This window comes from Protopterus annectens, chromosome 2.part1, assembly GCF_019279795.1.
Source record: "Protopterus annectens isolate FY-2018-M chromosome 2.part1, PAN1.0, whole genome shotgun sequence".
Classification (NCBI taxonomy): Eukaryota; Metazoa; Chordata; order Ceratodontiformes; family Protopteridae; genus Protopterus; species Protopterus annectens.
Genome location: NC_056729.1, coordinates 42,990,478 through 43,017,428, shown reverse-complemented (window position 1 = coordinate 43,017,428; position 26,951 = coordinate 42,990,478). Strand labels below are relative to the sequence as shown.

General features: G+C 44.0%; 1 protein-coding gene across 4 annotated transcripts in view; it reads right to left on the bottom strand.

The window, feature by feature from the left end:
- The window catches only part of PEX5 (peroxisomal biogenesis factor 5), a 672,311-nt gene that overhangs the window by 341,338 nt on the left and 304,022 nt on the right, over positions 1-26,951 (bottom strand). The window contains exon 9 of one of the 4 annotated variants that reach the window (XM_044062012.1): positions 2,305-2,319. The exons of the other annotated variants lie outside the window; for them this stretch is intronic. Coding sequence (XP_043917947.1) covers positions 2,305-2,319 — 15 coding nt within the window. The remainder of the gene's footprint in view (positions 1-2,304; positions 2,320-26,951) is intronic. 4 annotated transcript variants of the gene reach the window in all.

Here is a 26,951-nt window from a genome sequence, read left to right as displayed (position 1 = left end):
AGCTTATTACAGAGGTTTGGAAAGCAAAGGGTTATAAAATATCCCTCTATCATATTTTACTTACCTGTTGATGAAGACTTAGGCCCTTTGTTCTAGCAATGGTGGAGCTATTGGACTTCTGGATATATACAAGGTAGGTCCAGCACAATAGGGTCACTAACGAAGTGGTATGAGAGATAGAAATCTCTCCCTCACAACTTTCTAAGACAATGAAGAAAGAGATAGAGCTTCCAGAACTCTGAAGTATTTCTAATGGCTTCACATGTTTAGTGAGATGCAACCTGAATGATAGGTAGGATTTAATAATTGGTCTGATTAATGCAGAGTATAAAGGATTACCTCTTGAGACCTTGAAGATGCCTCTTTTCAATTAGCTATGCTAAATAAAAGGATTTCCTGATAGCCATTGTCACATGATAGTCAAAATTAAGAGGATTATCAACACAAATTCCTAAGTCCCCGGTGTTTTTGTTTTGCAGATGAATGTTGTCTGTGCAGAATGTTAAGGGGAGGGGATGTCTACCAAAAATGACAATATTACATTTTTGATCATTTAGTTTGTGCCCATTTTTAGTACACCAGGAGTTTAACAGATTCAGTTCATGCTGGAGGCTTTGGGTGTCACAGGGTGACTTAACAACTATCCCCAATTTGAAGTGATCTGCAAACTTTGTCAGCTACAGCTCTTAGCCAAAAAGGACACGTCCTAGCACAGAGCTCTGAGGAGCACCAATTGTCACTTTCTTACATTTTGGTGAGGCGCCTGTAGTTCGCACTGTGTGAGTTCTGTCCCACCTTGCTATCTATCTATGGGCCAATTTTAATGCGTTTGACTTCTACATGACACCAGCATTGGGAATGGTGTAAAAGGCCTCAAAATCAGGTCAAGATACAGCACATGTTCCGCAAGGCCACCATCTACAGACTCTGTAATCCTTTTGAAAAAGATTACAAGGTTCACTAAACAGGATCTACTCTGCACAAAGCCAAGCTGTCCATGGTGAAGTCAAATTATTGCCCACTGACAGCAGATGGATCTTCAATGGATCAGTCTATTAAAACTGGTCAAGAACTTCCTTACATCTGGAGAAGAGTCTATCAGAAATGTTATGGACATTTCCTCAAAGAACTTCCATGTCCTTATGGTCTTCGCTCAGACAGCACACTTGAAGGAGCATGTCCCAGTTTTCTAGTCAGAGCATGTCAAAATACATATCAAGTCCATATAAAAGGATGCCATGAAAAGGCCAGTGTGGATTTTAGAGATACTGGAAACTGTCTCAAATGGTACCTCAGAGTAGCTAGATGATGGCAACACCAAGTTTCTAACAAATAGTTACACAAAATGCACCACACTACAAAAGCTGTCTTCACAGACCTCTTTACTGGTCACAAGAAATCCTTAATGAGATCCCTCCAGTTCAGGATTCACATGAGATTAATAAGAAAAGCATAAGTCACATAAACCTTGAGATGAAGTGGCAACATCTACATCAAACATATACGGTGTGTTATACTTCCAAAGAAAGTCAGCAAATGAACTGTTGAGCTTTCAGTGAACTTTGCTGTAGATACCATGAGGCATATTTGTCAAATGTCAATTAATTTGAATCACCATGTCCTGCAGATACCATATAAGCAGAGCAGAAATATATCTGAGACCATTCACCCACTACAGAATAATTATTTGTAGGCATACCTTGTTAATTATTTGGAGGCTTCAGTAAGGCTGTTAGCAAATAGCGGAAATTCACATGCAGTTTTGTAGCATGCCACCATTTTGTTAAATAGTTACACTGACAGACACAACTGCTTAGTTTTAGAGGGGATCCAAAAATTTGTCCTGGTTAAGTGACTTTCTCATAGCCATTAAATAAGTAAAAAGATATCGTCAGAATCAAACTCAGATTCACAAGATAGTCATTATAAATGCCAGGTTCTTCTTAACATTTGGACTTTAAAGGGAATTAAGAGCTTGAAGCACTAGCATTAACACAACTGTGTAATGTAAAACACAGGCAAGGATTTCTGCAGACTGCTAGAATGCACAGCCAGCTACACCAATGAAGAAGGATAAAGCCATGACTACAACCCAGGTGACCAGAGTTCAACTAGCAACTTGGGCATGAGCTGGAGCTGGTAGGGAGAGGGGAGGGGGCTTGAGCTCAAGGGCACACACTCCAGTCTCTGACAGAGAACTCAGGTCGAGCAGAGGTACTTGTCTAAAGAGGGAGGGCAAGACAAACTGATTCTAGATTGCATAAATGGCATCTTAAACAGGGGGCTGCATTGCTAAGGGAGAACAGAAGGTTCTTTTTCCTTCTTCCCAAGACATTTAAGACATTTCTGAAGGGGGAAAGGAATGTGGCCCAAAAGCCAGTCCCTAAAGAATTCTAAGTTTCACCAAAGGAGGGGGTCACTCAATGGTAGGGTGGATGTACTAGGGAAGAATCGTTGTTCTTTTCTACTTTGGAAATGATGACCTCTGGCCTTCAGCCTCCACAGAGTAAGCTAAAAGGAAAGTATGGATCTCCAGACTACTAGAAGACCCTAGCCAGGTACGGCCTTAATGTCCAGAGAAGAACCGCAAATTTGGATGAATTACCTACCAACTCACTAATCTTTTAGGGATATTAACTGCTAAGACAACAATGTCGCCTTGACAACAATGTCACCTTGTTAATGGCCCAATGTCAGAAAAGCATTAACTCCCCACACAGGTGCAATTCCATGAGCTCCATTGTTTTTTAGGTGCCTGCTTGACCCAATAAGGAGAGGGCCCAAAAGTAGCTCTCTCTCAAAGATCTTAAAGGACAGTTCACTATTCTGAGGTTGAAATGGCTGCTGTGCTGCTCCTTCTCAAAAGCAAACACTCCATGCATCATGTTGCAGTCTAGGTGAGCTCCCCACTCCACAAGTTCTTCATCAAGATGTGGAATGCTAACTGCAAGATGGCCAGTTTCGTGAGATCAGCTGGGACTGTATATCACCCCAAGGTCAGTGACAAGATTTGTCATGATTAGCAGGTCTATGACCACATGGGGAACCTAAAGTTCACATTCCACTGCAACATCCATGTCCTCAAACATGTAAAATATCAGTCTAAAGGCTATGGCAGGTATCAAGCCCAAACCAGGACATTGGATGGAGTCCCCTCAATCACGTGGCCAATGCCATAACCCCCTTCTCCAAAAGCAAGAGCCACTGATATTGCAAACTGTTCAGCTCTGGTCAGTGAATGTCCATCCTCTGAGCTAGGATCAAAGAGAACCACTTCTGATTTATGATGATGCCTAGCGAGTGCATTCACAGTGGGCTACTTCCACAGACTCCCTGAAGAGATTACCAGGAATATGTCAAAGTACAGGATGACTTCCAGATCCATCAACTGTGAAGCTTTTACCATTGCCAATGTCAACACCAAGGAATGGAAAAACAGCAACACATTCTACTGAAGTGATACCCCCCCCCCCAAAATGTACTAAAGGAGTCTTCTAACTGGACTCCACATCTTGAGATGAAAGAAAGTTTACCTACATCCAAGATCCCCAAAGGATAAAAGATAACTACCCAAGCTTCCCAAAGTAGAAAATATAAGATCTCCTGTAGGGGACCATCCAGAACTGAGCTTAAAAGATGTGCTGAAAGAAGTCACTGAGGTTCATGTGAGACTGAAATGGACCATTGCATTTGGGACCTGAAAAAGCCGGAGAAAAATGATCACCCATCTATTAACACTAGGACAACCTCATCTAAGGTCAGTTGATCTGAAGCTGTTCCAAGAACACTGCTGAAACACATTGATCCATTAGTAAAACCCTTTCTGACATTAAATATATGAGCTGCAGAACACAAGCAAAGGTGACCACGTCTAGGACCCACTGATCTTTTGACAGCAAATTCCTAGAAATGTCCCACCCCACATGCAGTCCCAGAATAATTAGCACAGAATTCTTGAACAAGGTGCGACACCCCTGCACTGACCCAGTAATCAACGAGCCTCAATCCTCACCACTAGCACCAGTGAAGGGCGTGCATATTGGGAGGATGACAAGTACACACACTGTAAAGTACAATTTCCCTTAAGAGCACAAAGAGATCACAGTCAGTCTGGGGATGGTTTCTCCCTCATTCTCCAGATCCCCAATAAGACTTCCCACTGGCACAGCTATAGGGTTAAAATCTCAGCTGAGTGGTCAAGCCAAAACCTCCAGCACCCTCTTTGTCCAACCAGTGATTCGTGTCCTTGCCGAAGAAGCTGACACACACACACACACACACACACACTTTGAGATTTGATTTATATACAGACACTCCGAGGCTATTGCAGTGGCTTATACAGTGTCACCAAATACACATGCAAGTACTTTCAGAGCTTAAATATCTCTAAACAAACAAGCCACAATTAAAAGGTTTAAATATACTTAATAAAAAACAATAAAAGAAAAAGACAATACTCAAACAACACAGTAACTACAGAGTTCAGAATCACAGGAAATATTTTGAAACAGCACTGCAGGGCAGTCTCACATAAATACAGAAAACATTTAAACTAATCGTAACTATATTCCTAAGTATATCTTTTCGAGAGATAAAATGCCCTAAATAACTAACTTACAGACCAAGGCAAATGCATACGAGTGGATGCTGTCACATCCAAAGAAATACAAAATGCAAAATCTGTCTCTGAGAGAGTTCTTAAATTACTATCAAACATTACTGCGGGGTCAGCTGGATGACATCACTCTTTGTCACCTGTCTTCAGTTCCAAGGCTAACCAGATACTTAACATAACTTAACACCTGTATGTGAGAAATACACATCTCTCAGAACTGTACAGCTGCCAAGAAGACACAAACCAATAAAAACACTTTACATTTTGAACCTAGTAATCATTTCTGTTTCAAGGCAATAGAAAGAAACTTCTAGCTCTAGACATCCTGTCTCCTTGCTGAAGCTGAGAGATAGCACAATTGTAAACAATTTCAGCTTATTTTCTTGAGGGTTTGCAAGTTAACTCTGTATGTTCCAGCGTCTAGTTTTAAAACACACATTTGCACAGGTATATAGTTTATATACATTTATGTTATTTTCCAGTAGGGTGCACTGTGGTTACATTCTTGAAGCTCAGTAAATAACATACAGTTCAACACACACGTCTGCACCAGTAGTTTAATATACACATAACATATAGTTCTCATACATCTGTAAGACAAGCATATGAATCATATTAATATTCATAAACGACATGATTATTTACAAAATTCCAGACAGCTGGGCTGGCAGTATCACACAAGGCTTATGAATTTGTGTAGCTCTTCCACAGTTCTATACCAGATAAGTCAACAACAGTTTACGTATCCTTTCCACATAACCATTATATTTGAAAAATTCATTCAAGCTCAAATCATGTACGCATACGTTTTACAAAAAAAACATAAATATATCGGCACAAATGGGAGCGAAAATAAAATCCCACATAGTTTATAATTTTTTAAACAACGTATTTAGACTACAGCTTTCAGTGTCATATAATCATTTTACTGCAAATTTAAGAAGTTCCATCTACTGCAAATCTCTTTCTAACACTTCTGTATTAATTTTATCTGGCTGTCATCCAAAACACGTGGGAATCAAGCATATTTGTAATGATACAAATTATACACAGGCTGAAGAGATATCCTACAGGTTTTTAAACAGGGTTATCATCCATCCTTTGTGAGCAAGTCTAGAACACAAGTCAATGCACAATACAGTGAGTAGATAATTTTACAACAAAATTATGACACCTGTCCATTCGCTAGCCAGTTTTTACGTTTGATCCCCACATTATACAAAAACAATGACACCTCCTTAAAGCAATATACTGTGGGGGATCTTTTGTCTGATAAGTGTGATTTTACAGTGAAACACGATGAACATCAAGTCAATTAGGCAACCTCTACCTTTTTACAAACATGAAGGATGGCATACTAATTTAGGTACTAACAATATATATTTGAATATATATTTGAAAATGTGGATGACACCCAAACCCTCAATCTCATTTGGACGGACTTAAGGGCAGGTAATGTCTACCCACCTGATTTTTCTGACAACATCACAGAAGCTTTATAAGAGTGTCAAACTGCCCATACTCACTACCTTTCTCTTGGTATTCCTCATGCAGGCATCATAAGCAAACTCGTCTCAACATTAACCTATATAATTTCCTCTGTATGGATAACTGGCTTATGGATTGAACTCACCTAGTCCAAGTAGAGAGTGAGAGAGAGTGAGAGAGAGAGAGAATATCCTTTATCCAATGAAATGTTACCAGCAGCATCAAACAGGTTCCAGTCGTAAGCTGTATTTACTTCTCAAAAGCACGACTGGGTATCCAAGGTGTATGGGCAATCAACTTTATGGAGGACTTCAAATTGGGTGCTCTAGTAAACTCATCCCATAATACCCAATTCACCAGCAAGGCAGAGACCTTACCAACACATGGAGTACAGGCTCAACCTAAACGCTCAGGTGTATAGCACAGTTACTTTAATCTATCACCTATAATCTATCACCTATGCCTTACTCTAATATTTTATTTGTTTTCCTGGGACAAGCACTGATCTTCACAGCCCTTTTTCGGACTGAGCCTGGGAGTGGTGCTGGACTTGCTCAGAGTTACACAGTTAGGCAATGGAGGCTGAGGGACTTGAACCTGGCACCACTCTATCAAAGGAAACAGCTCATTTACAGCTCCTTAATCCTCTAAGCCAACTACCAGACTTATTCCTCTTTACACAAAGCCCCTTATTAGAGGTTTGCGTACCAACTTCGACAATGATTACTTTTACCACCATAACTCAGATTTGTTTTTTCTGCTTCATGCAGTTCATCTGTCCTGGCACATATTCTAGGTCAAATAAGTCCTTGCCCCCCCCCTCTTTACTTCTCCCTCATCAAACCCATTATCAAATATAAAGCTGCTATGGAATGTATCACTAAACACACTGTAAAAACTGAAAGGCCTCATAGATTCCCCAATTGCAATAATTTCTGGTTTAAGCCACTTAAGCTACCATGACATTTCTATCCTGCTTTGTCTCTCTCAGGGTCCTATGAGGCAATCTTTGCCTAACTTTTCATGTTGATATATTTTATCTTTTCAAATCAAACATTTAACTAATACTTGCTCCAACTGCATAAATCTCCACTTTAAGATCAGCAATACCTGCTAGTGTGAGTTTTTTCCCCAAATCATCCCACACCTTTGGCACAAACTCCCCTACACATCAAGCAGAGAACATCACCAAAAACCTTCAAAGGAAAGCTGGAAAACAGGATGAATAACCATACATAAATGCCTGCCACTAATGTTAATAACCTCCTAGGCAGAGAGAACTAGTCCCTCCATATTACTACAGGGGTGATTGTGGCTATTTTGACAGCTCCCTATGAGCCAACAAGTTTGCAACAGGGGTGAATTTTGCTTTTCGCATATGAAGTTCAGTTCTGGCTGGCAAATGAGGTCACAAGTGTACTAACCTCAATGCCTGAACAGCTGGTTAAGTTGTGTACCTTAATGAAACTAAAATGATAACTAATTACTGAGTGTTATACACAGAGACATTATAAAAGCTGGCTCCGATTTTATGTTGTTCGTACTTTTCAAGCCAATGAAGGGTGTTGGACCTGAAATGTTTTTCTGTTACTATATTGTATTTATTCTAGTGTCACAATTTTTAAATATCTTTATTGAATTATCACTTAAGACACAGACAAACCTGCATTAACAAAAAGAATACAAACCACATTAACACTTTCCCCTTACATACATATCCTTTTCCTTTCTTGATAACCATCATCAGTTCAATTTGCTCAATTTCTGCCTTCCCTTAAGCCTCACTCCTTCTCCTTAAAATTATTCTGCATGTACTGTTCCCACAATTTCCATTTATTTCTATGTAATTTGCTTCTTCACTTTACTAAAGATCCCTATCACAGTTCTTTTACTTATTTTATAATATTCAATACTTCAAATACAGTTGGTTTAGACTGTGATTTCCATTTTCTTGTAATAGCTTTTTTTGCAGTGAACAGAATTAAACTTAAAAAGGCCTTACTATGTCAAGGCAAGTCAGATACTGTGTCCCAGCACAAAATAATTTTCTTAGTTACAGCCATTTACTCACATAATATTTCGGACAGAGTACTCAACAGGGAATTTTTAAAATCTGCCAACTCATTACACTCTCAAAACTGTATGTTCCCAGTTAGCTCATTCTTGCCCATCACACTACTAACATTTGCAATCTGCCTGACGAAATATTCTTTAAAGTCCGTTTGGGGTATAAAATACCTATGTCAAGCACTTCTGACCAAAAATCATAAACCTTTTGGACTTTATTGCATACTTGAGTGCCATACATATGTCCACCCATTGTTCTCTTGTAATTTGCTTTTCCAGGCTCTCTTGCCAATCTTTCTAAACTTCTCTGATGGATTCTTATAGCTACTGTGAAATACTTTATATTTTTACAGCAGATTCAGTTCCAGATTCAACTGCAGGTCTTTCACTTAGGATTCCCCTATCCTTCTTGCTTTGCATATACTCTAATATCAATCCCTGGCAGGGAAGGCAGTCTCTAGCTCGCACTCAAAACATCTTCTAGGCCTCATCCCACTTTATTAGCTTTCTCCCTCTGTAGTTATTTGCTCCCAATACCTTCGTATCTTTGCCAGTTTTCTCCAGTAAATTCTAGTCTCCCTTGCCTATTTTCTGTACTCCTATTTGCAATCATCCCTAATGACAAAAAATTCCCTTCTGCATTCTTGTGTTGGCTTAGTTCTTAGAATACTTTCTTCTACTTTATGAATATTCTATTCTGTGTGGTTATTATTGTTCCACTTAAGAATTTGCATTCAAAACCCCACTCTGTCCTTATTTCTTGACCTCCCCTCTTCAACATCACCCCTTTGTATTTTGAATTTATATATATATATATGGATCTACTTCATAGCACTGAAATTTCATAACACTCAGATCAACACATCTAAATCCCAAAACAGTGAAAACCCAAAACATTGAAAACACAGAACATTGAAAGTGTGCTTCATAGCATTGAAAACTACAATGCATATGTAAATAACATCCTCTTCACCTATAACAACACCTAACTAACAAACACACTTTCTACTACGTTTCTGCAGGGGGCTCTCACCCCCCCACCCCTGTAAATTAAATATACCAACTCCAAGATTGCACTACAGTGGAAAAAAGTTAATTTCCTAACCTCACTGTATCACTATCACCATACACTGAGGTTAGGAAATTTACTTTTTGCCACTGTAGTGTGATCTTGGATTTGGTATATTTAATTTACGGGGGGTGTGGGGGGGCAGAGGCCTCCACATGGAGGGGTGCAGAGGGGCTTGCTCCCCTGCAGAAACATAGTAGAAAGTGTGTTTGTTAGGTGGAGTTGTAGGTGGACAGAATCGTATTTACTTCTGCAATGCAGTTTTCAATGTTATGAAGCACGCGTTCAGTGTTCTGAGTTTTCAATGTTTTGGGTTTTCAGTGTTTTGAATTTTCAATGTTATGGTTTCAGTGTTATGAAATTCAACATTATGAAATTTCAATGTTATGAAGTAGACCCATATATACATACACACACACACACACACACACACACACACACACACACACACACACACACACACACACAGAAGATTAACTGTGTAGCACTAACATAGCCATTCAAATCAAGTAATACTAAACCATCTTGTTCTACTGGAAGGATCAATTTACCCCATCTAACTGTTGGCCTCTTCCTCACCCAAGTAAATTCCTTCAACTCTTCATAAATTACTGTCCACAACTTTTATGGTGGATAAAAAATATACTTGACCCATGTATAAAACTAAAGGGACTAAAAACATTTTCATTGCTTGATTCTGCCTATCCATATCCATACACAATAGCTTCCAGTTTCTCACTTTTTTTTTCTCTATTTTGTTTAGTCTCTTCCCACATATCATTAGCTGACTTAACTAAAGTCTTTTTAATCCTCACTACTAAATACTTCATCTTACCGTTGCCCCATAAATATGGGTATTGCTGAACAAATCTCTATGTGGGAATATAACTTACAGATATAGCCTTTGCTTTATCCTCATCCCCATAAATATGGGTATTGCTGAACAAATCTGTATGTGGGAATATAACTTACAGGTATAGCCTTTGCTTTATTCTCATCCCCATAAATATGGGTATTGTTGAACAAATCTGTATGTGGGTATATAATTTACAGATATAGCCTTTGCTTTATCCTCATTAATTGTATATCCAGAAAAAAATAAGAAGTCTCAAAATGTTCCACATCACTGAAAAGTCTTTCTTCTGGATTAATCAGGTGCAAAAGACCATCTGCAAGGAAAGCCAACTTTTCATGATTACCATACCAATTATATCCTTGAATTTCTGAGTCCCTTGTTTTCTTTGCGAAAGGCTCTTAATATAAAACAAATAAAGGGGAAAGAAGACAACCTTGCCTGGTTCCTCTGTTCAGACAAAAAAACTTATTAGACAGGAACACATCTTAATTCAGATCCTTCATAAATCCTGCTAATTAACCTTATTATTGTATCATGGAATGTAAACACTTCGTTTTATTTTTAGTTATTTAATTATTGCATTTGTTTACTGGGAAGGTCCATTGGGCCTAGGTAAGTCCATTTTCAGTGGTGGCCCAGGGAGAAAAGCTCCGCATACAAATTACAGTACACATACAACAGAAATACAAATACAATTACATAAAGAGCAATCAGGCAATACAGTAACAACCATAGACACAACTTTAAAACAAAGATTTGGGATACAAATACATATTACAGTTAACAGGTATTAAGTAGTAAACAGCTTGGATAGGAGTGGAAATGTTCAGGATGTATATGTACATAATTAAACCACTTACGTTATGTACAAATTTAGCAAACGGTAAAGGACTATATGCGAACAGTAAGTCAGATAAGATATTAAGGACTACTGAGGGTGTATACAAAAGAGATGACAGTTATTAAGTAGTTAACTGACTAGAGTTAGGGGCATGAGAAAGAGGATGTTGTCCAGGGAGGATAATTGCTACAATGGCTAGAAGTGGTGTGGGATAGAGAGAAAGATGGTGTAGGTGGATAGGGTAAGGTAAATTGGTAAGCAGGAGTTGTTTGACAAAATAGAGATGGTAGCTGGAGCACCAGAAGGCCAAAATGAAGTGGGTTAGAGTGGGAGTAGCAGTGTTTAGACAGAGTTATTTTGGCATGAGCATAGCCAGCCAGAGGAGAGAGGGTGTCTAAGAGACTTCTTAAAATAGTGCTGGGTAACTGATAGAAGTGACTGTACATGGGAGGGTGTTCCAAAGTTTAGAGACAGTAAAAGAACAGAGCATTTGACCAGCTGGGAGATTGGGTGTATCTACTTTGAGCAGTGTTTTGTTTTCTGATCTGAGAGGTCTGTTAGGGTGGTACAAGGACAGTAAGGAGGAAAGAGAAGGACACACTGTGGATTTATATATAATTTTATGCTCAGTAGTTAACTGTAGGTAGTTGAGATACAGTGGTAGTTCTAGCCAGCTTAGTTGCAGTAAAGAGGAACAGTGGTGTGCTGGGAATCTTGCATTTGTTGCAGATTTGACGACCTTATTTCAACATGAGTCAGGTTGGGTTTTTAGAATGGATTGGACATTGGTGAGGATAGGGGCACCATACAGTAAGGATGGTAGTAGAAAGGCTGAAGCTAGAGCCTGTTTTGTAGTAAGGTTAAGGTAACAGCAGTGTCTATAAAGGGTGCCCAGTTTCTGATGCGTGTTTTTGATGTTGCTGTGGATATGGAGGTCAAATGAGGTCAAATGTTAGGTTTTCATCACTGACGACACCTAACAGTTTGATGCTAGAGACAACTTCAGTGACAGTATTATTCTGGGAGTAGACTAAGAATTCATTCTTATTGAGGGGGGTAGTATTTTTGGGAGTGAACACAATAAGTTTAGTCTTATTGAGGTTGAGAGCAAGATGATTGCTTGACATCCAGGTTTTAGTGGATGAAAAGGCTTGTTGGGTTAGTAGTTGTAACTCAGAAGAGGATTTGGCAGTGCAGATGATTGTAGAATCATCTGCATATTGGATCAAGGTGCCTTGAGTAAGGGAGTTATGGAAGATATAAAATAGAAAGGGGACCAATATGGATGCTTGAGTTACTCCTGTAATAATGTTGAGGAAGGGAGAACAAGATTGCTGCCATTTTGTTGACTGATGTCTACCAGAGAGATAGTTTGAGAACCCGTTTAGGGTTGGGAAGCGATACCTAGATTATTGAGTTTGGTGAGTAGAAGGGGATGCGATATAGTATCGAAGGCTTTACAGAGGTTGAGGAAGAGTGAAGAGATGAAGAAGCCAGCATCACGTGCCTAAGTTATTGTATGCATAAAGGAGATGAGAGCTCTGTTAGTGCTATGGCCTGGCCTAAAGCCGTGTTGGGTAGGGGAGAGAAGTTGGTTATTAGCTAAATGGTTAAGAAGTTGTGTGTGGAAGGAAGGTGTAGAATGTGTTGATGATTGGTCAGTTGGGTTGAGGTTAGGTGGTGGGAAGGTGGTGGTCAACTTAGCTAATACGTTGATGAAGTATGAATTAAAGAGTGAGGGTATATCGGAGGGTGTTTTGTCAGGGTGTGGGCAAGGATTGTTGTTTGAGCCTGGGTGAAGTACGGAACTGATTGTTCCCCAGAATTTCTTTGGGTTTAGTTTATGCTGGTCCTGTAGTTGATGGAAGTATTTTTTCTTGTTTTTAATAACAAGTTTGGCCTGATTACGTAGCTGTTTATATAGAGCAAAGTCAGACGGATTTTTATATTTTTGCCAGGTTTTCCAAGCTTTGTCTCTAGCGGATATGATTTTTGTGGATTTGGTGAGCCAGTTGGCATGATTAGTCTGGACTCTTTTCCGTTGGGGTGGGGCTACATTATCTAAGATCTTGAGAAATGCTGAGTTGAAGAATTCGACTGCATCAGCTAGAGGGATGGATTTTAATGGTGCCCAGTGTGTACATTGTAAATTTCATTAAAGGCATCTTGTGAAAAGTGGGATAGGTCTGTAGTTTGTTTTAGTTGGTGACTGCTTACAGTTGAGGTGATTTTTATGTATAGTGAAGGCTAGTAAGTGGTCACTAATATTATTTGGTAGTGTGCCGGAGGTGGAAATTTTACTGGGATCAGACACTAGGATCCAATCCAACCACAAGGCCTTCTATAGTTGTGTAAAGAATCTCCACAGCAATACCCAGATTTGCTCTGAGCTACTGCACAATGGTACCTCCTACAGCAAGCCAACAGATACTGCCAATATACTGGCCAACAGATTCAGTGCCAACTTTACCCCCCCCCCCCCCAAAGGACCAATCACAATACCAGGAGATTGTGAAGCACCCAGTTGCAGAGGTTAAAACAGCACTGTCCAAGACCAATAATACAGCTTCTATGGGACCCGACAATATCCCTGGCTGTGTTCTACATGAATTACAGAGAGAACTGGCACCTCACCTGTGTGCCCTGTTCAATCACAGCCTCACTTCAGTTCTGTCCCTACCAAATGGTGCACTGGTACAGTCATCCCTCTCCACAAGGAGGAGCGACTACAGACCCTGGGAACTATCACCCCATTAGCCTGACGAGTCTGATATGCAAACATATGGAACACATCATCATGGACCTAACAAGGACATAGGGAATCTCCAAACTCTGGATCCTACACAGTTTGATTTTGTGAAGGGTAGATCATGCCTGCTCAAATTGGTCGACTTTTTTGACTCGGTCATCAGAGCTGTGGATGAAGGCAAGGTGGTTCATACAGCCAACCTTGATCTTGCCAAGGCCTTTGATACCATTCCCCAGTCAAGAATCAGAAAAACTCAATAAGCTAGGCATCAACCCCTATATCACTAGGTGGGTTGCAAATACTAGACTCCAAGTCAGACTGCAGACCAGTCATGAGTCCCACAGGGTTCGGTCCTGGGTTCTCTCCTGTTTGGCATCTACTTCACTGAAGTCCAGGCCAACACAAAGGGATGGTGGCTGACAAAGTTCGCAGACAATTGCAAGTTGGGAGCTATTATTAACTCCCCAAGTGATGCTGACATCCTACAGAAAAGCCTCACTGAGACCAATGACTGGTGTCAGAACCATGGCCTTAAGCTCAATGCCAAAAAATGTGTCAGCCCCCATGGGAAAAACCCGGTTCCCTTGAATTACCACACTGATGGTAGTCCACTAAATACAGAAGGCGTAATAAGAGATCTGGGAGCACAGGTTGACAGCAACCTCTCTTTTGACCACTACATTGCCACTGTGGTCAAAAAATCCTTCTATACGGCACATCTCATTACTAAGGGTTTTGCATCCAGGAAGAAAGTCATTGTCTCCCTCTACTCGTCCCTCATTAGGCCAATCATCGAGTACAATGCCCCATTTAGCAAGTACCTCCCTAGACACCTGCAACAACTGCAGAGGCTGCAAAAGTACCTCACAAAGAAGATCCTAGTTCTTAAACACTTGTCCTACATGGACAGACTCAAAAACTCCAACTATTTTCTGTCTCATATCGCCTACTTAGAGGCAATCTCTGCTGCACTTACAAAGCCATGTCTGACCCAGCTCTGTTAGAAATGCTACATCTAAAGAAATCCCAATCCCTCCACACCACACGCTCCACAGACCTCAACCTCATTACCACAATCAACAAAACATGCTGGAGGGACAGGTTCATAACCCAGAGACTGCCCATGCTATCGAACAGACTTCCCATACATGTCAAGCAGAGCACCTCACAGGCCATCTTCAACAGAAATATTCATGAGTGGATGGGAAATAGAAAATTCACCCCAGGGATCACTCCAGTGGCTCTACTTGACAGAGGCACTGGGAACTAAAGTCAAGTGGCACGATCCTATGGGCTAGGCTTGTAAAGTGCCCAGGGCCATTAGCCTAGTACACACATATGAACCTATGATATTCGTAAAAGGAAGCGAGTGTGGGATGTGAGAGACGATAGGGTATAGATGCAGTGTTTGGATGACTGACTAAGAGGTGGGACAGGAAACTTAAATGGCAGGCTGGAAGGGATTTAGTTGATAATCTTTAATAGTAAAGGCAGATAGAAGGAGGAGCAATAGGGGTGGGAATATGAAGGTGAGTAGGTGATGGGGTGAGAGGTTAAGGGAGGTGACTAGAGTAAGTAGGGGTGTGGTAGGTAGAGTGAGTGGGTGGAGTCAAGCTAGGTAATTGGAAGAGCTGAAATTAGTGGGTGGAGTCATGTTAGGTATACATGTAATAAAAGTGGGGGTGAGTAGGAATTGGGGTAGGGTAGCAAAGTGAGCCCACGTGTAATGAGGGTGAACGGGGCAGATTTAGCTGATAAAGGTATGAACCTGAGCCAAAAAAGTATCTAAAATGTTAAAATTAGAAAAAAACAGGGCTGAGGGTTAGTTGGCAGGTTAACTGCAGACACAAGGAGTTATCTGGTGGCAAAAATAAAGCATGCCAGGGTGAGGATGCTACTTAACCTGAAGAAGAGGGAGTTGTCTTAGTTTTAGTTTGTTTGTTAGCTACAGAATTCCACTGCCCTACTCATAAAATCCCAGCTTACTCTGACAAATGCATTCTCTGCATCAAGACCCCCTAAAAGCAGCAGTATTTTTCTTACATTCTGCTTCTCTTTGGATCACCACTGTTCTATTAATGTTGTCAAATGTTTGCCTCCCCTTCACAAAACCACACTGATTCATATATATTAATTTTGGCAGCACTGTTGCCATATTTAGATAGTATGGACAAAGACTTCTATAATCAAGGTTTAAAAAGTACAGTTGTGTACACTTACCATAAATATAGATGTTTGAGTTTATTCACTGTTGCAGTCATCACATTTGGATTATCTGCTTGCAGTAGCCCCTCAGTCAGCCTGATTATCAAAGTCTTGGGTCCTGCGTCTGTTGCTGTCTCATCTTCCATGACGTCAAGTAGTCAGGGGTATAAAGCATGCAGCCGATGCAATTACCTCTGTTTTTCTTGGCCCAGATGTCAGGTGCACCCCTAATGGGAAGCAAGTATATATATATATATATATATATATATATATATATATATATACACACACACATACACACACAAAGTTATACCTCCAACAAAAAAGCAAATACACCAAAAAGCTTTTAAACATAATAAAGAAGAGTAGAGATATAGCCAAGAAAAGTCAGGGAGACTGGAGGGAGGATAACCAGGACTGCAACAGTGAATACACTCGAATATCTACATTTATGGTAAGTGTACACAACTGTACTATGTTCCTCGTGTTTCACTGTTGCAGTCATCACATATGGATAGATTCCCAAAGCTAAGGATGGGAGGAGGAATTTGGATAGCATTAGGACCAGCTATAAGGCCCTGCAAGATTGCAGTGGCAAAGCTAGCTCCGGAGTTACAGAAAATTGGCAAATGGTAATGCTTGGTGAAAGTATGTGCAGAACTCCAGGTAGCAGCTTCTAGGATGTCCCTGGTAGGGACACCTCTGAGTAAGGCTGTAGAGGTAGATGCAGCCCTGGTTGAATGAGGTCTAATCCCCTGTGGGATAGGTTTTCCATGGTGCTTATAGCAGAAATGAATGCAATTGCCTATCCATTTAGAAATGGCTTGTTTTGAAATAGCCTTCCCCTTTGCCCATGCAGCAAATGCGCCAGCAGTTGTTTAGATTTCCTTTGAGGTTTAGTCCCATCCAAGTAAAATCCAAGCTGTCTGTACACATCTGAAGAGTGCAGTATCCATTCCCCTTTGTTCTGTGGATTAGAAAAGAAGGTTGGAAAATTAATGGACTGATTATGAGCCACACTGGATACCACCTTGGGCATGAATTAGGGATTGGTCCTGAGGGACACCCTGTCCGCATGAAAGATGATGAAAGGCTCCACTGCCATAAGGGCCTATAATTCAGATACCCTTCTTGCTGAAGTGATTACTAAAAAGTAGGCTGTTTTCCAAGAAAGGAATTTTAAATCTGCACTTGCAGGTATTGGTGATCTCCTTGGAGGCCTTAAATTTTTGGCCCCTCTGAGGTACTGCCTTAACAAAGGATGAGAAAAGATTGGTGGCTCTGTATTGTAATGAGCCAAAATGGCAGAGGCATGAATTTTTATAGATGAAAAAGATAGGCCTTTGTCCAGCATCTCAGTCAAGTATTGCAACATCTGAGGAATGTTTGGTACAGCTGTGTCAATTCCTTGTGCCTGGTTCCAAGCACAGAATCTCTTCCATTTTCCAGCATAGGATTTTCTAGTACTAGGGTACCTGGCCTCCAAAATGACATCCATCACTGCTTTAGTGAGATGTGTGTTTTGTATGACTACATTATCTGCCATGCTGCCAGATTTAAGGTTTTGAGTTGGCTGTGCAGGATCTGATTGTTCTGCTGGGACAGTAGATGAGGTACTTGAGGTAAGGTCCAGGCTGGGCATTGAGACAAGTTCCTTAGGACTGGATACCAGTACTGGCGTGGCCAGTCTGGGGCAATCAGTATCATTTTTGGCTTCTCCTGTCTGACCTTTAGGACTATCTTGGGGAGAAGAGGCAGAGGAGGAAAGGCATATACTGTTAAGTTTTTCCAGCTGAAAGATAGAGCATCCACTTTCCATGCTTGTGATACGTCCTTGTGCAGAATCTCTTTAGTTGGCAGTTGTGAGGTGAGGCATATAGATGTTATCATGCTGAAGACTTGTGGATCCAATTTCCACTCATGGGGATCCATGAGGTTTCTGCTTAGTTCATCTACCAGAGTATTTATCTTTCCTGGCAGGAATTGTGACTGCAGATGTACTTGGTAAGTCAATGCTGTGTCCCACGAAGTCATGGCTAGTCTGCAAAGGGGGTAGGAATGAGTGCCTCCCTGCTTGTTTATGTACCATATAACCGTGGTATTGTCTGTCTATCAGTAGTTGTCCCGGATGAAGTAGGTCCTTGAAAGCTGTCAGGGCATTTCGAACAGCTAGCATCTCTTTTTGATTGATATGTAGATGCATTTGGTTTGTGGACCATGTGCCTTGAATACATCTTCCTGCCATGTGGGCTCCCCAGGCATAATGCGATGCATCTATTGTTACTGTGTGGCTAGGGGTAGAGTGAATGGCTATCCCTTGTTCTGGAGACAGGCCTTCGCCCACCATCGAAACTCCTGTTGCAGGCAGGGAATGAGAGTAATTAGAAGTTATGTACTCACCATAACGTTCCATCTGAGTAGGTGTATTCATTTGTCTGCAACCTGTGGGTTATGGATCCGATATCGGATCCGAACCGGCATGGTTTACCAGCTATGGATCCAAGCTCTCAGCTCCTCCCCTCACCCATAATGCCCTGCTCTACCCTCATGACCTCAGATCGAGTTTGCCAACAGCAAGAACACCCTGAAAAGGGTAACACATAATATGCAGGAAACTGAAAGGCCAGGGGGATAGGAGGGTGGGATGGTTGCAGACAAATGAATACACCTACTCAGATGGAACGTTATGGTGAGTACATAACTTCTAAATCTGAAGTAGGAGATTCATTTGTCTGCAACCTGTGGGACAGAGTCCCCAGCTACCTGAATCTTGGGCGGCCATCATGGAAGGATATTCCGAGCACCGCGAGCCAAAGGATGCTCTACCCTAGATGCAAGATCCAACTTGTAGTGGGAAATAAAAGTATGAGATGAAGCCCACGTGGCTGCTGCACAGATATCATCTAGAGGAATCCTAGCCTTAAAGGCTGCTGAGGTAGATACTGACCGGGTTGAATGGGCGTGTACACCCTCCGGTGCGGGCCTTCCTGAAGCTTGATAAGCCAATAAGATACATTGTGAAATCCAGCGAGACAGAGAGACTTTAGAAATTGGCTTGCCCAAATTAAATTTAGCAAAGGAAATGAACAACTGGTCGGATTGCCTATGACCAGCCGTTCTGTTTAGATAAAATCTAAGTTGCCTGTGAACATCTAAGGAGTGAAGCTTGTATTCACCTTTGTTTTCATATTTAGGAAAGAAAACAGGGAGGTTAATGGATTGATTAATGTTTGCTTCAGAAGCTACTTTAGGAAGAAAGGGCGGGTTGGTCCTGTGGTAAACACGGTCGGATGAAAGACCAAGTAAGGAGGTTTAGCTGATAATGTTTGGAGCTCTGAAACTCTCTTGGCGATGTAATGGCTACTAAAAGGCAGTCTTGAAAGACAGGAATTTGAGATCTACCGTAGCCGCTGGTTCGAAGGGGGGGGGCGGTCAAGGCCTGGAGAACTAAGGAAAGGTCCCAGGGAGGAACCGCTTGTTTTACAGGGGGCCTGAGAAGGAAAGTACCTTTAAGGGAAATTTTACACAACTTGGCTGACATGAGTGGACTAGAGTCATGACCAATGTGATAATGTGAAATTGCCGCAAGTTGTACTTTGACTGTGGAACTGCTGGCACCATCGTTAAAAAGTGGTTAAGAAATCAAGCACTAAAGGGAGAGGAACTGTGAAGGGATTCAGGCCTTGCCGCTCCGCCCACAAAGAAAACCGTTTCCACTTGCTGCGGTAGACTTTCCTAGTGGACGGTTTATGAGCTGCCACCAGGATCGCCTTAACAGGGGACGAAATACCGGGAGTCCTGATCAAGAGTGGAACTGGAGCAGCCAAGCGGTCAGCTTCAGGCTGTCCAGGTTCGGAGGAGATAGGCAGGATGGATGAGATATCAGATCCGGAATGGGATCTAGAATCCAAGGAGGATTCACCGAGTGAGACCTTAGGAAGGGGAACCAGATCTGCCGAGGCCAAAACGGAGCAATGAGAATCATTCTGCAACCCACCCGAGAGGCTTTCTGAAGAACTTGGAGTATCAGAGGCAATGGTGGCTAAGCATACAGAAGACCGGGTGGCCAAGCATGCACCAGAGCGTCTCTTGGGGAACCTCCTGGAGGAGGTATCAGAGCGAAAAAACTGTCGCACTTGGTGTTTGAGGGAGAGGCAAAAAGATCGCATGAAGGAGTTCCCCACCGTGCGAATATGCGTTCCGCTACTTGAAAATTGAGAGACCACTCGTAAGGGGTCAGAATGGTGCGACTGAGCTTGTCCGCCAGGATGTTGGACCGACCCGGAATGTGCGTTGCTATTAGAAAGCGGTTGGTGGAGATTGCCCATTCCCAAACTCTCATGGCTTCTCGACAAAGAGGGTAAGACCTCGTTCCCCCTTGCTTGTTGATATACCAGACAACCGACATGTTGTCCGATTGAATCGCAATTGTTCCCAAGGGAAGAAAGTCCTGAAGTGCTAGCAACGCTAAGAGCACTGCTCTCATCTCTAGAACGTTGATATGCAGTAAGGTCTCTGAATCGTTCCACGTGCCTTGGACGGTCCGGCCCGCAAAATGCCCCCCCCCCACCCGAGGCGGGAGGCGTCCGTGGTCACCGTGGCGAGAGGGGGAGAAGCACAAAATGGGCGGCCCCCGTGGAGATCTGGGGAGTGAAGCCACCACAGGAGGGACCGCTTGCAAGCCTTGCTGATCGCAATGGGATGATGCATAGGAAGAGCAAGGTATGACCACTGTACTAAGAGAGTCCACTGGAGGATGCGCATATTGAGCCTGGCGAGAGGAAGAAGTGCTATAGCAGACGCCATGGACCCTAGAGCCCTCAGGACCAACTCCGCCGGAACAGAACTTGAGTGGAGAATGGCCCGCACCTGGAGCTGCAGATTTTGAACTCTGTCCGCAGTGAGGAAGGCTTTTAAACTCCTTGTGTCTAACCTGGCCCCTATAAAATCTAAGAGCTGTGTGGGCGCCAGGTTGGATTTCTTTGTATTTATAGTAATGCTCAGATTGGGAGCAAGATGGAGAAAGGAGTCTCGCGCCAATAGTAGTAGATGCCTTGTTGGGGTGGTAAGGAGCCAGTCGTCCAGGTAGGGGAAGACCTGCACCCCCTGAAGCCTCAGGTGGGCCGCTACCACTGCTAATACTTTGGTGAACACCCTGGGGGCTGTGGTGAGACCAAAGGGAAGGACCCGGAACTGGTAGTGACTGGCTCCCAGCCGGAAGCGGAGGAACCTCCTGGAGCGCCTGTCCATTAGGATGTGGTAGTACGCATCTTTGAGGTCTATGGAACACATCCAGTGACTTTCTCCCAGAAGGGGGAGAATAGATTGTAGAGTGACCATTCGGAATTTTTCCTTGGGAACTGCCAGGTTTAAGAGAGAAAGGTCTAAAATTGGTCTTAGATCCCCCGTCTTTTTTGGCACTAAAAAGAACCTGGAGTAGAACCCTGATCCGATCTGGTCTGGGGGGACGGGCTGGATGGCTCTTTTCTTTAGCAGATGGCCAATTACTGCCAAAGCAGCCTCCCATTGACCGGGTGGAACGTCTGGGAGGGACTTCAATTTTGGTAAGTGACGAAAAGGGATGCGGTATCCTCTGGATATGATCTGGAGAACCCAGCGGTCTGATGTTATGGACTCCCATGCCGCTAGATGCCCCGAAAAACGTCCCCCGACTGCCTCCAGAGTGGAGCAGCCGGGCAACCCCTCAGGGTTGCTGCGCGGGCCGTTCAGAGAAGGGTTCTCTGGACCCGAAGTTCCTGGGAGCCCCTCTGCCTCTAGGGCGGCGTCCTCCCTGTCCTCCTCTGCCACGGAAGGACTGGTTGTCCGGAGCAGGCTGGGATTGCTGCGACTTCCAGAACCACATCTTCTTCTGACCCTTTTGGTTCCTAGAATAGGGCCTCTGGGGTGCAGAGAAGCGGATTCCGACGGCAGACAGCGTCTTCCCGTCCTTCTCGCTCTGGGTCAAAGTGTCGCGACGGTTTTGCCAAAGAGGGCAGAACCATCAAGGGGGGCGTTCACAACTGACGCTTTGAAGGGCTCAGTGAAATCGCAATGACGGAGCCAGGCCTGACGTCTAGTGACTAGACCTGCCCCTGCGGCTCTAGCGGCGCCTTCCGTAGCATGGGAGAGTAGCCGCATAGAGGTATTGGTAACTGATCTAAGAGTGGCCATGCGGGTGGAGTGCAGCACTTTGTCCTCCTCCGACATGGACTCTGGGGGAGATGCAGCGTATTCTTTAATGAGATTGCGCTGCATCCTAATAACGTGTGCCAGGTAGTTCAGCGCCCTTACCGAGAAGGTCGCTGAACTAAACATCCGCTTCCCCAAGCGGTCCATCATCCGAGACTCCTTGCTCGGGGGATGGACTGAGGGACTCTCCTGAGCAAGTTCCCTCTTGGTGGCCGCCACCGTCAACATGGCATCTACCGGTGGCCCCTTACTCCAATGGGCACGGTCAAACGGTGGGCTGAGGATCCTGTCGGGCCTCTTAGGGATTGGCTCCACGGTGTCCGGTTCCTTCCACGCCCTGGTGGTAATGAGGTCCACCAGGGGGTCGGCAGGAGGGGACACCCAAGAGGTAGACGGGCCCACTTCAAATGCCTCCAAGAACACGGACTCGTCCGAGGAAGACTTGGGGGCAGACCACCCCCCCCTTATACGGAGCATTTCCATGATGTCTCCAAATGAGACATCCTCGGGGGTGACCGTGGGAGCCTTCCCTTCCTCCAAATCCGTGTCTTCCGTGAGAGACTCGGGGAGTCAATGTGCCTCCTTTTGCACGTATGCTTGCGAGGAACATCCTCTGGGGGGCTGTCAGAGGACTCCTCGCAAGCAGCAACCTGTTCCAGGGGAACAGCTTGGGGCACAGAAGCGGGCTGTCCCAAGGGCCGGATGGTGGAAGCCTGACCCAGTGCAGAGGGAGCGTGGGACGGAGCCGAAACAAGTGCCGGGGGTCCGGAGACCCTCAACAGGGCCCTCTCCACTACATCAAAGGCCGAAGGGGAGCCGACCTCGACCAAAGGATCCGACAATAGGCTCCCCCTCGGATCCGAAGAGTGGATCGGAGCCGGCGCCAAAGTGCTCGGATCCGAAGGGACAGTGCGCTCCGACACAGACGGCGCCGAAGGAGCACTGATCCCCCCGGATCCGAGGCTCGGATCCAGGCTCCGAGAGGTCGGATCCGATGCACTCGAGGGCAGGGTCGGATCCGAAGTACCAAGTACTATCGGCGCCGACCCACCCCCGGCTCCGAAGCTGCTCGGCTCCAACTGCTCCGAACCCGGGTAGCGGGTCGGAGAAGGAGCAATTGGCTTGAAAAAGGGGGTCGAGCTCCCTCCCGGGGGGGGGAGGCAAGAGCACTCCCATCTGCATCTGGGCCTGGATGAACCTTCTCATCATCCGGTCCAGATCAGCATCCGATAGGCTGTACGTTGATCTCGACGAGGCTACCGAGGTAGGCCTTGAGTGCCTCCTCGATAGCCTCGACGGAGATCGGGTCTCCTCCTCCTCAGGTCCCGGTGAAAAACACACTGGAGACCGGAGCCGAGGAGGAGGAGATCCAGCCGACAAGGGAGCCGGGGGAGAAGCCCGCTTGGCTGGCGGGGCCGAAACAGAGGTCTCGGCCCGCCGCTTATGGTGCTGGTCCCTTTTTCTAACATCCCTCTCCTCCGAACCAGAAGCGGGAGGTTGAGTCCCAGGAGGAGGAGGGGGAGCCGGAGAGGAAATAACCGTGGTGACGGTTACCCCCGAAGGAGCGGAGGTCGGAGCAGAGTCCGGCGGCAAAAGGCCCGCCAAAACAAGCTTGGACCTCCGCTCCTTCAATGCCCTGGGGTTGAACCCTGCACAAATGGAACATCCAGATGTGAGGTGTTCAACCCCCAGGCATCTAACACACCGAGTGTGGCCATCAGCTGGGGAAAGCTTATGGCCACACTCGGAGCATTTAGAGAAAATAGCCTTGGGCTGCTCAGACATCCCAAGCTAACAAATAAAGTTACTATAACTAAGGTAAAGTAACTAAACAAAAATCACTCACAGGCCCAACACACACTACGCTACCAGCGAGGGGAGGGATATAAATTTAAGATTAAACTCTAAAAAAGTAATAATACAAGAGGGAAACCTACACTTTCACACAAATTAACCAAAAATTTTACTAAATTTTACAATATAAACACTGAATCTATCACTTAGCTGGAGAGCTGGAAAAAACAATCTGGTCACCATGCGCGGCAAACGAGATCTGAGGTCATGAGGGTAGAGCAGGGCATTATGGGTGAGGGGAGGAGCTGAGAGCTTGGATCCATAGCTGGTAAACCATGCCGGTTCGGATCCGATATCGGATCCATAACCCACAGGTTGCAGACAAATGAATCTCCTACTTCAGATCTATTGTTTCCAGGCTGTGGCAATGTTGAGTCCAAACACTTTTTAGGTACCATTGAAGTTTCCTCATATGCAGTCTTGCATATGGAATTAGTAGAATGCAGGATGCCATGAAGCCCAAAACCTGCAGAATTTTTCTTGCAGATAACTGGGCCTTTGTTGCCAACAGTTTGAAATAGGTAGTCAGTTGTCTTAGTTTGTCTGGCGTGAGATAAGCCATCTGGGCAGTTGTATTTAAACTTGCACCCAGGAATATTATCTCTTGAGAGGGTACTAGTCTTGATTTCTGTTCATTGACTGTGTACCCTAGGCATGATAGTAATCTCTTTAGAAACGCCAGATGCTGTAGTAGAATGTCCTTGTTCTCTGCTTGAATGAGGCAGTCGTCCAAGTAAGGATATATTTGTATTCCTCTTTGTCTGCAGTATGCAATTACTGGTACCAGGCACTTTGTGAAGACCCTGGGCACAGTAGATAATCCAAAGGGCAGGGCAGAGAATTGGTAGTGCATTGAGCCAGCTTTCAATCTGAGGTATCTTCTGCGTGTTTGTCTGATTGCGACATGCAGGTATGCCTCTTTTAGATCTAAAGTCATAAGCCAAGACTTCTTGCCCAACAAGGGCAGAAGCTGCTGTAGAGTCAACATTTTGAATTTTGGAATATCCAGATATGTGTTTAGAATAGATAGGTCCAGTATTGGTCTCCAGGCTTTGTCCTTTCTGGGTACCAAGAACAGTCTTGAATAGAATCCTTGTCCCTGCTCTTGCTCTGGTACTTGTTGAATGGCCCTCATGTCCATGTCCATGAGGGATGAAACTTGTTTTTGTGCCTCTGCCCATTGATTGCGTGGCAGGTCTGGCATACCGTTTGGCCTTGGCTGGGTGTAAAAGTGGAACCTGTAGCCTTGTGATACTACATTTAAAACCCATTTGTCCTGTGTAATCATGTGCCAAATTTGTGAAAAAAGGTTTTCCCCCCAAAGGGGCTGCCAAAAGATAAGTGCTTGGTGCTGGAAGGGGAAAGTCTTGAGACTGTTTCCTGTATGGCTGTGATTTTTCCTCTCCGCTCTTGGAGGTAGAAGCACCCCATTGTTTATGCCTGCATGCACCTTGGGGCTGTGATCTGCCTCTGGGGCATCTGTATTTGCCTCTTTGTGGCCTACCGGACACTGGAAAGGACCAATTCTTTGTAGGCCAGTTCCTGCTAAATCTGGGAGGCTGTACCTGCAAGAAATCCTTGACTGTTTGCATAGATTTAGCTTTGTCCTCCATTTTCTTTAACACCTCTTCAGCTTTAACACCAAACAAAGTATCATGCTGTAATAGAGCATCTAATAGTTTTGCTTTAACATGATCGGACAGATTCTGTTCTTTTAACCAAGCATGCCTCCTAATGACAGAACCTGTAACAGCGGCCCTGCAGGAGGCCTCTAGAGAATCAAAACCACATTGCAAAGTATGCTTTCCAACTTGTTCAGCTGCATGCAATAAATCCTGCATTTCTTTGTTGTCTGCACATTCTGAATTTGTTGACATTTTCTGTTAAAGCAATGACATAAGATATTGCTGATATTTAAGCATATGAAATTGGCAATTTAAGGCTCTTACAGCCAAGGTAGCAGAAGTGTAAATCTTTTTACCCCATCTGTCTAGGCCCCTAGAATCCCTATCAGGGGGAATAGGGTTTTTTGCAGTAGAAGCCTTGATGCCTTTGGGACCCTGAAAGATGGTTTCTGGGTCAGCAGCAGGGTTTTTATAAAGAAATTTATGTGAATCAGGAACCCTATAGTATCTGTCTGGCTTAACAGGAGCTGGTGGTAAAGAGTCGGGAGATAGACTGGACTCCGAAAATACATCATCTACAATGTCTAAAACAGGCGGGATAGCAAGGGGCCTGTGCTGAAGCGATAAAAGGAAGTCTCTGAGCCTTTTCTTGGATTCGGAGTAATCATGGCTCCCCCAGTGGAAATGTTCCCTCATAGTATGCAGTGCCTCCCCAAAAGAACAATTCTCAGGAGGAGAGGTTGAAGGGATAGATTCTTCAGCATCAGAATCCTCATAGGGAGGAAGAGAATATTCCTGTTCAGAGGAGGAATCAGAGAAAATGGAAACCTGGTCTGAAGATTCGTATTCTAACTCTTGCCTAGGCCTCTTATCAGGAGGGGGATGGGAACCCCCGATCAAAGTAATTAGGTCTTCGGACATTTTAAGCATCTGTTTTTTAGGCACGGAGGCCTGTCCAGGAAAATGCTGTACTTGTTTCTCTGTCTTTAGAGTTGCTTTAGTCTTTGCCTTTGAAGCTGAAGTAGGTTTCACATATAACTGTGTAGGCCTGAAAACACCCTCAGAAGCCGATGCCTGCTCAGCGGCTCTGGACCCATCTGAGGGAATAGTTTCCGAGTGTCCAATACCTTGAGTTTCCAGCGGCCTTGTCGGCTCCACGCGAGTCGGAAGCAGCCTGTGGCTCTGAGGTAGCGGGCGTCAGGGGCTGTGAAAACGCCTCACTGAGAACCGGTGAAAGGCCTAGCAGAAGCCTCGTCGTCAGTTTTGGATCTCGGATGCCTGTCCTTTTCTTTTTCTTTGCACTTTTTATAAACTCCAGTAGTCGGCTGTTCCGACGGCATTATATAATTAAATCTTCTGCCAAAGTAATGGAATGCAAAACTGTACCGACGCT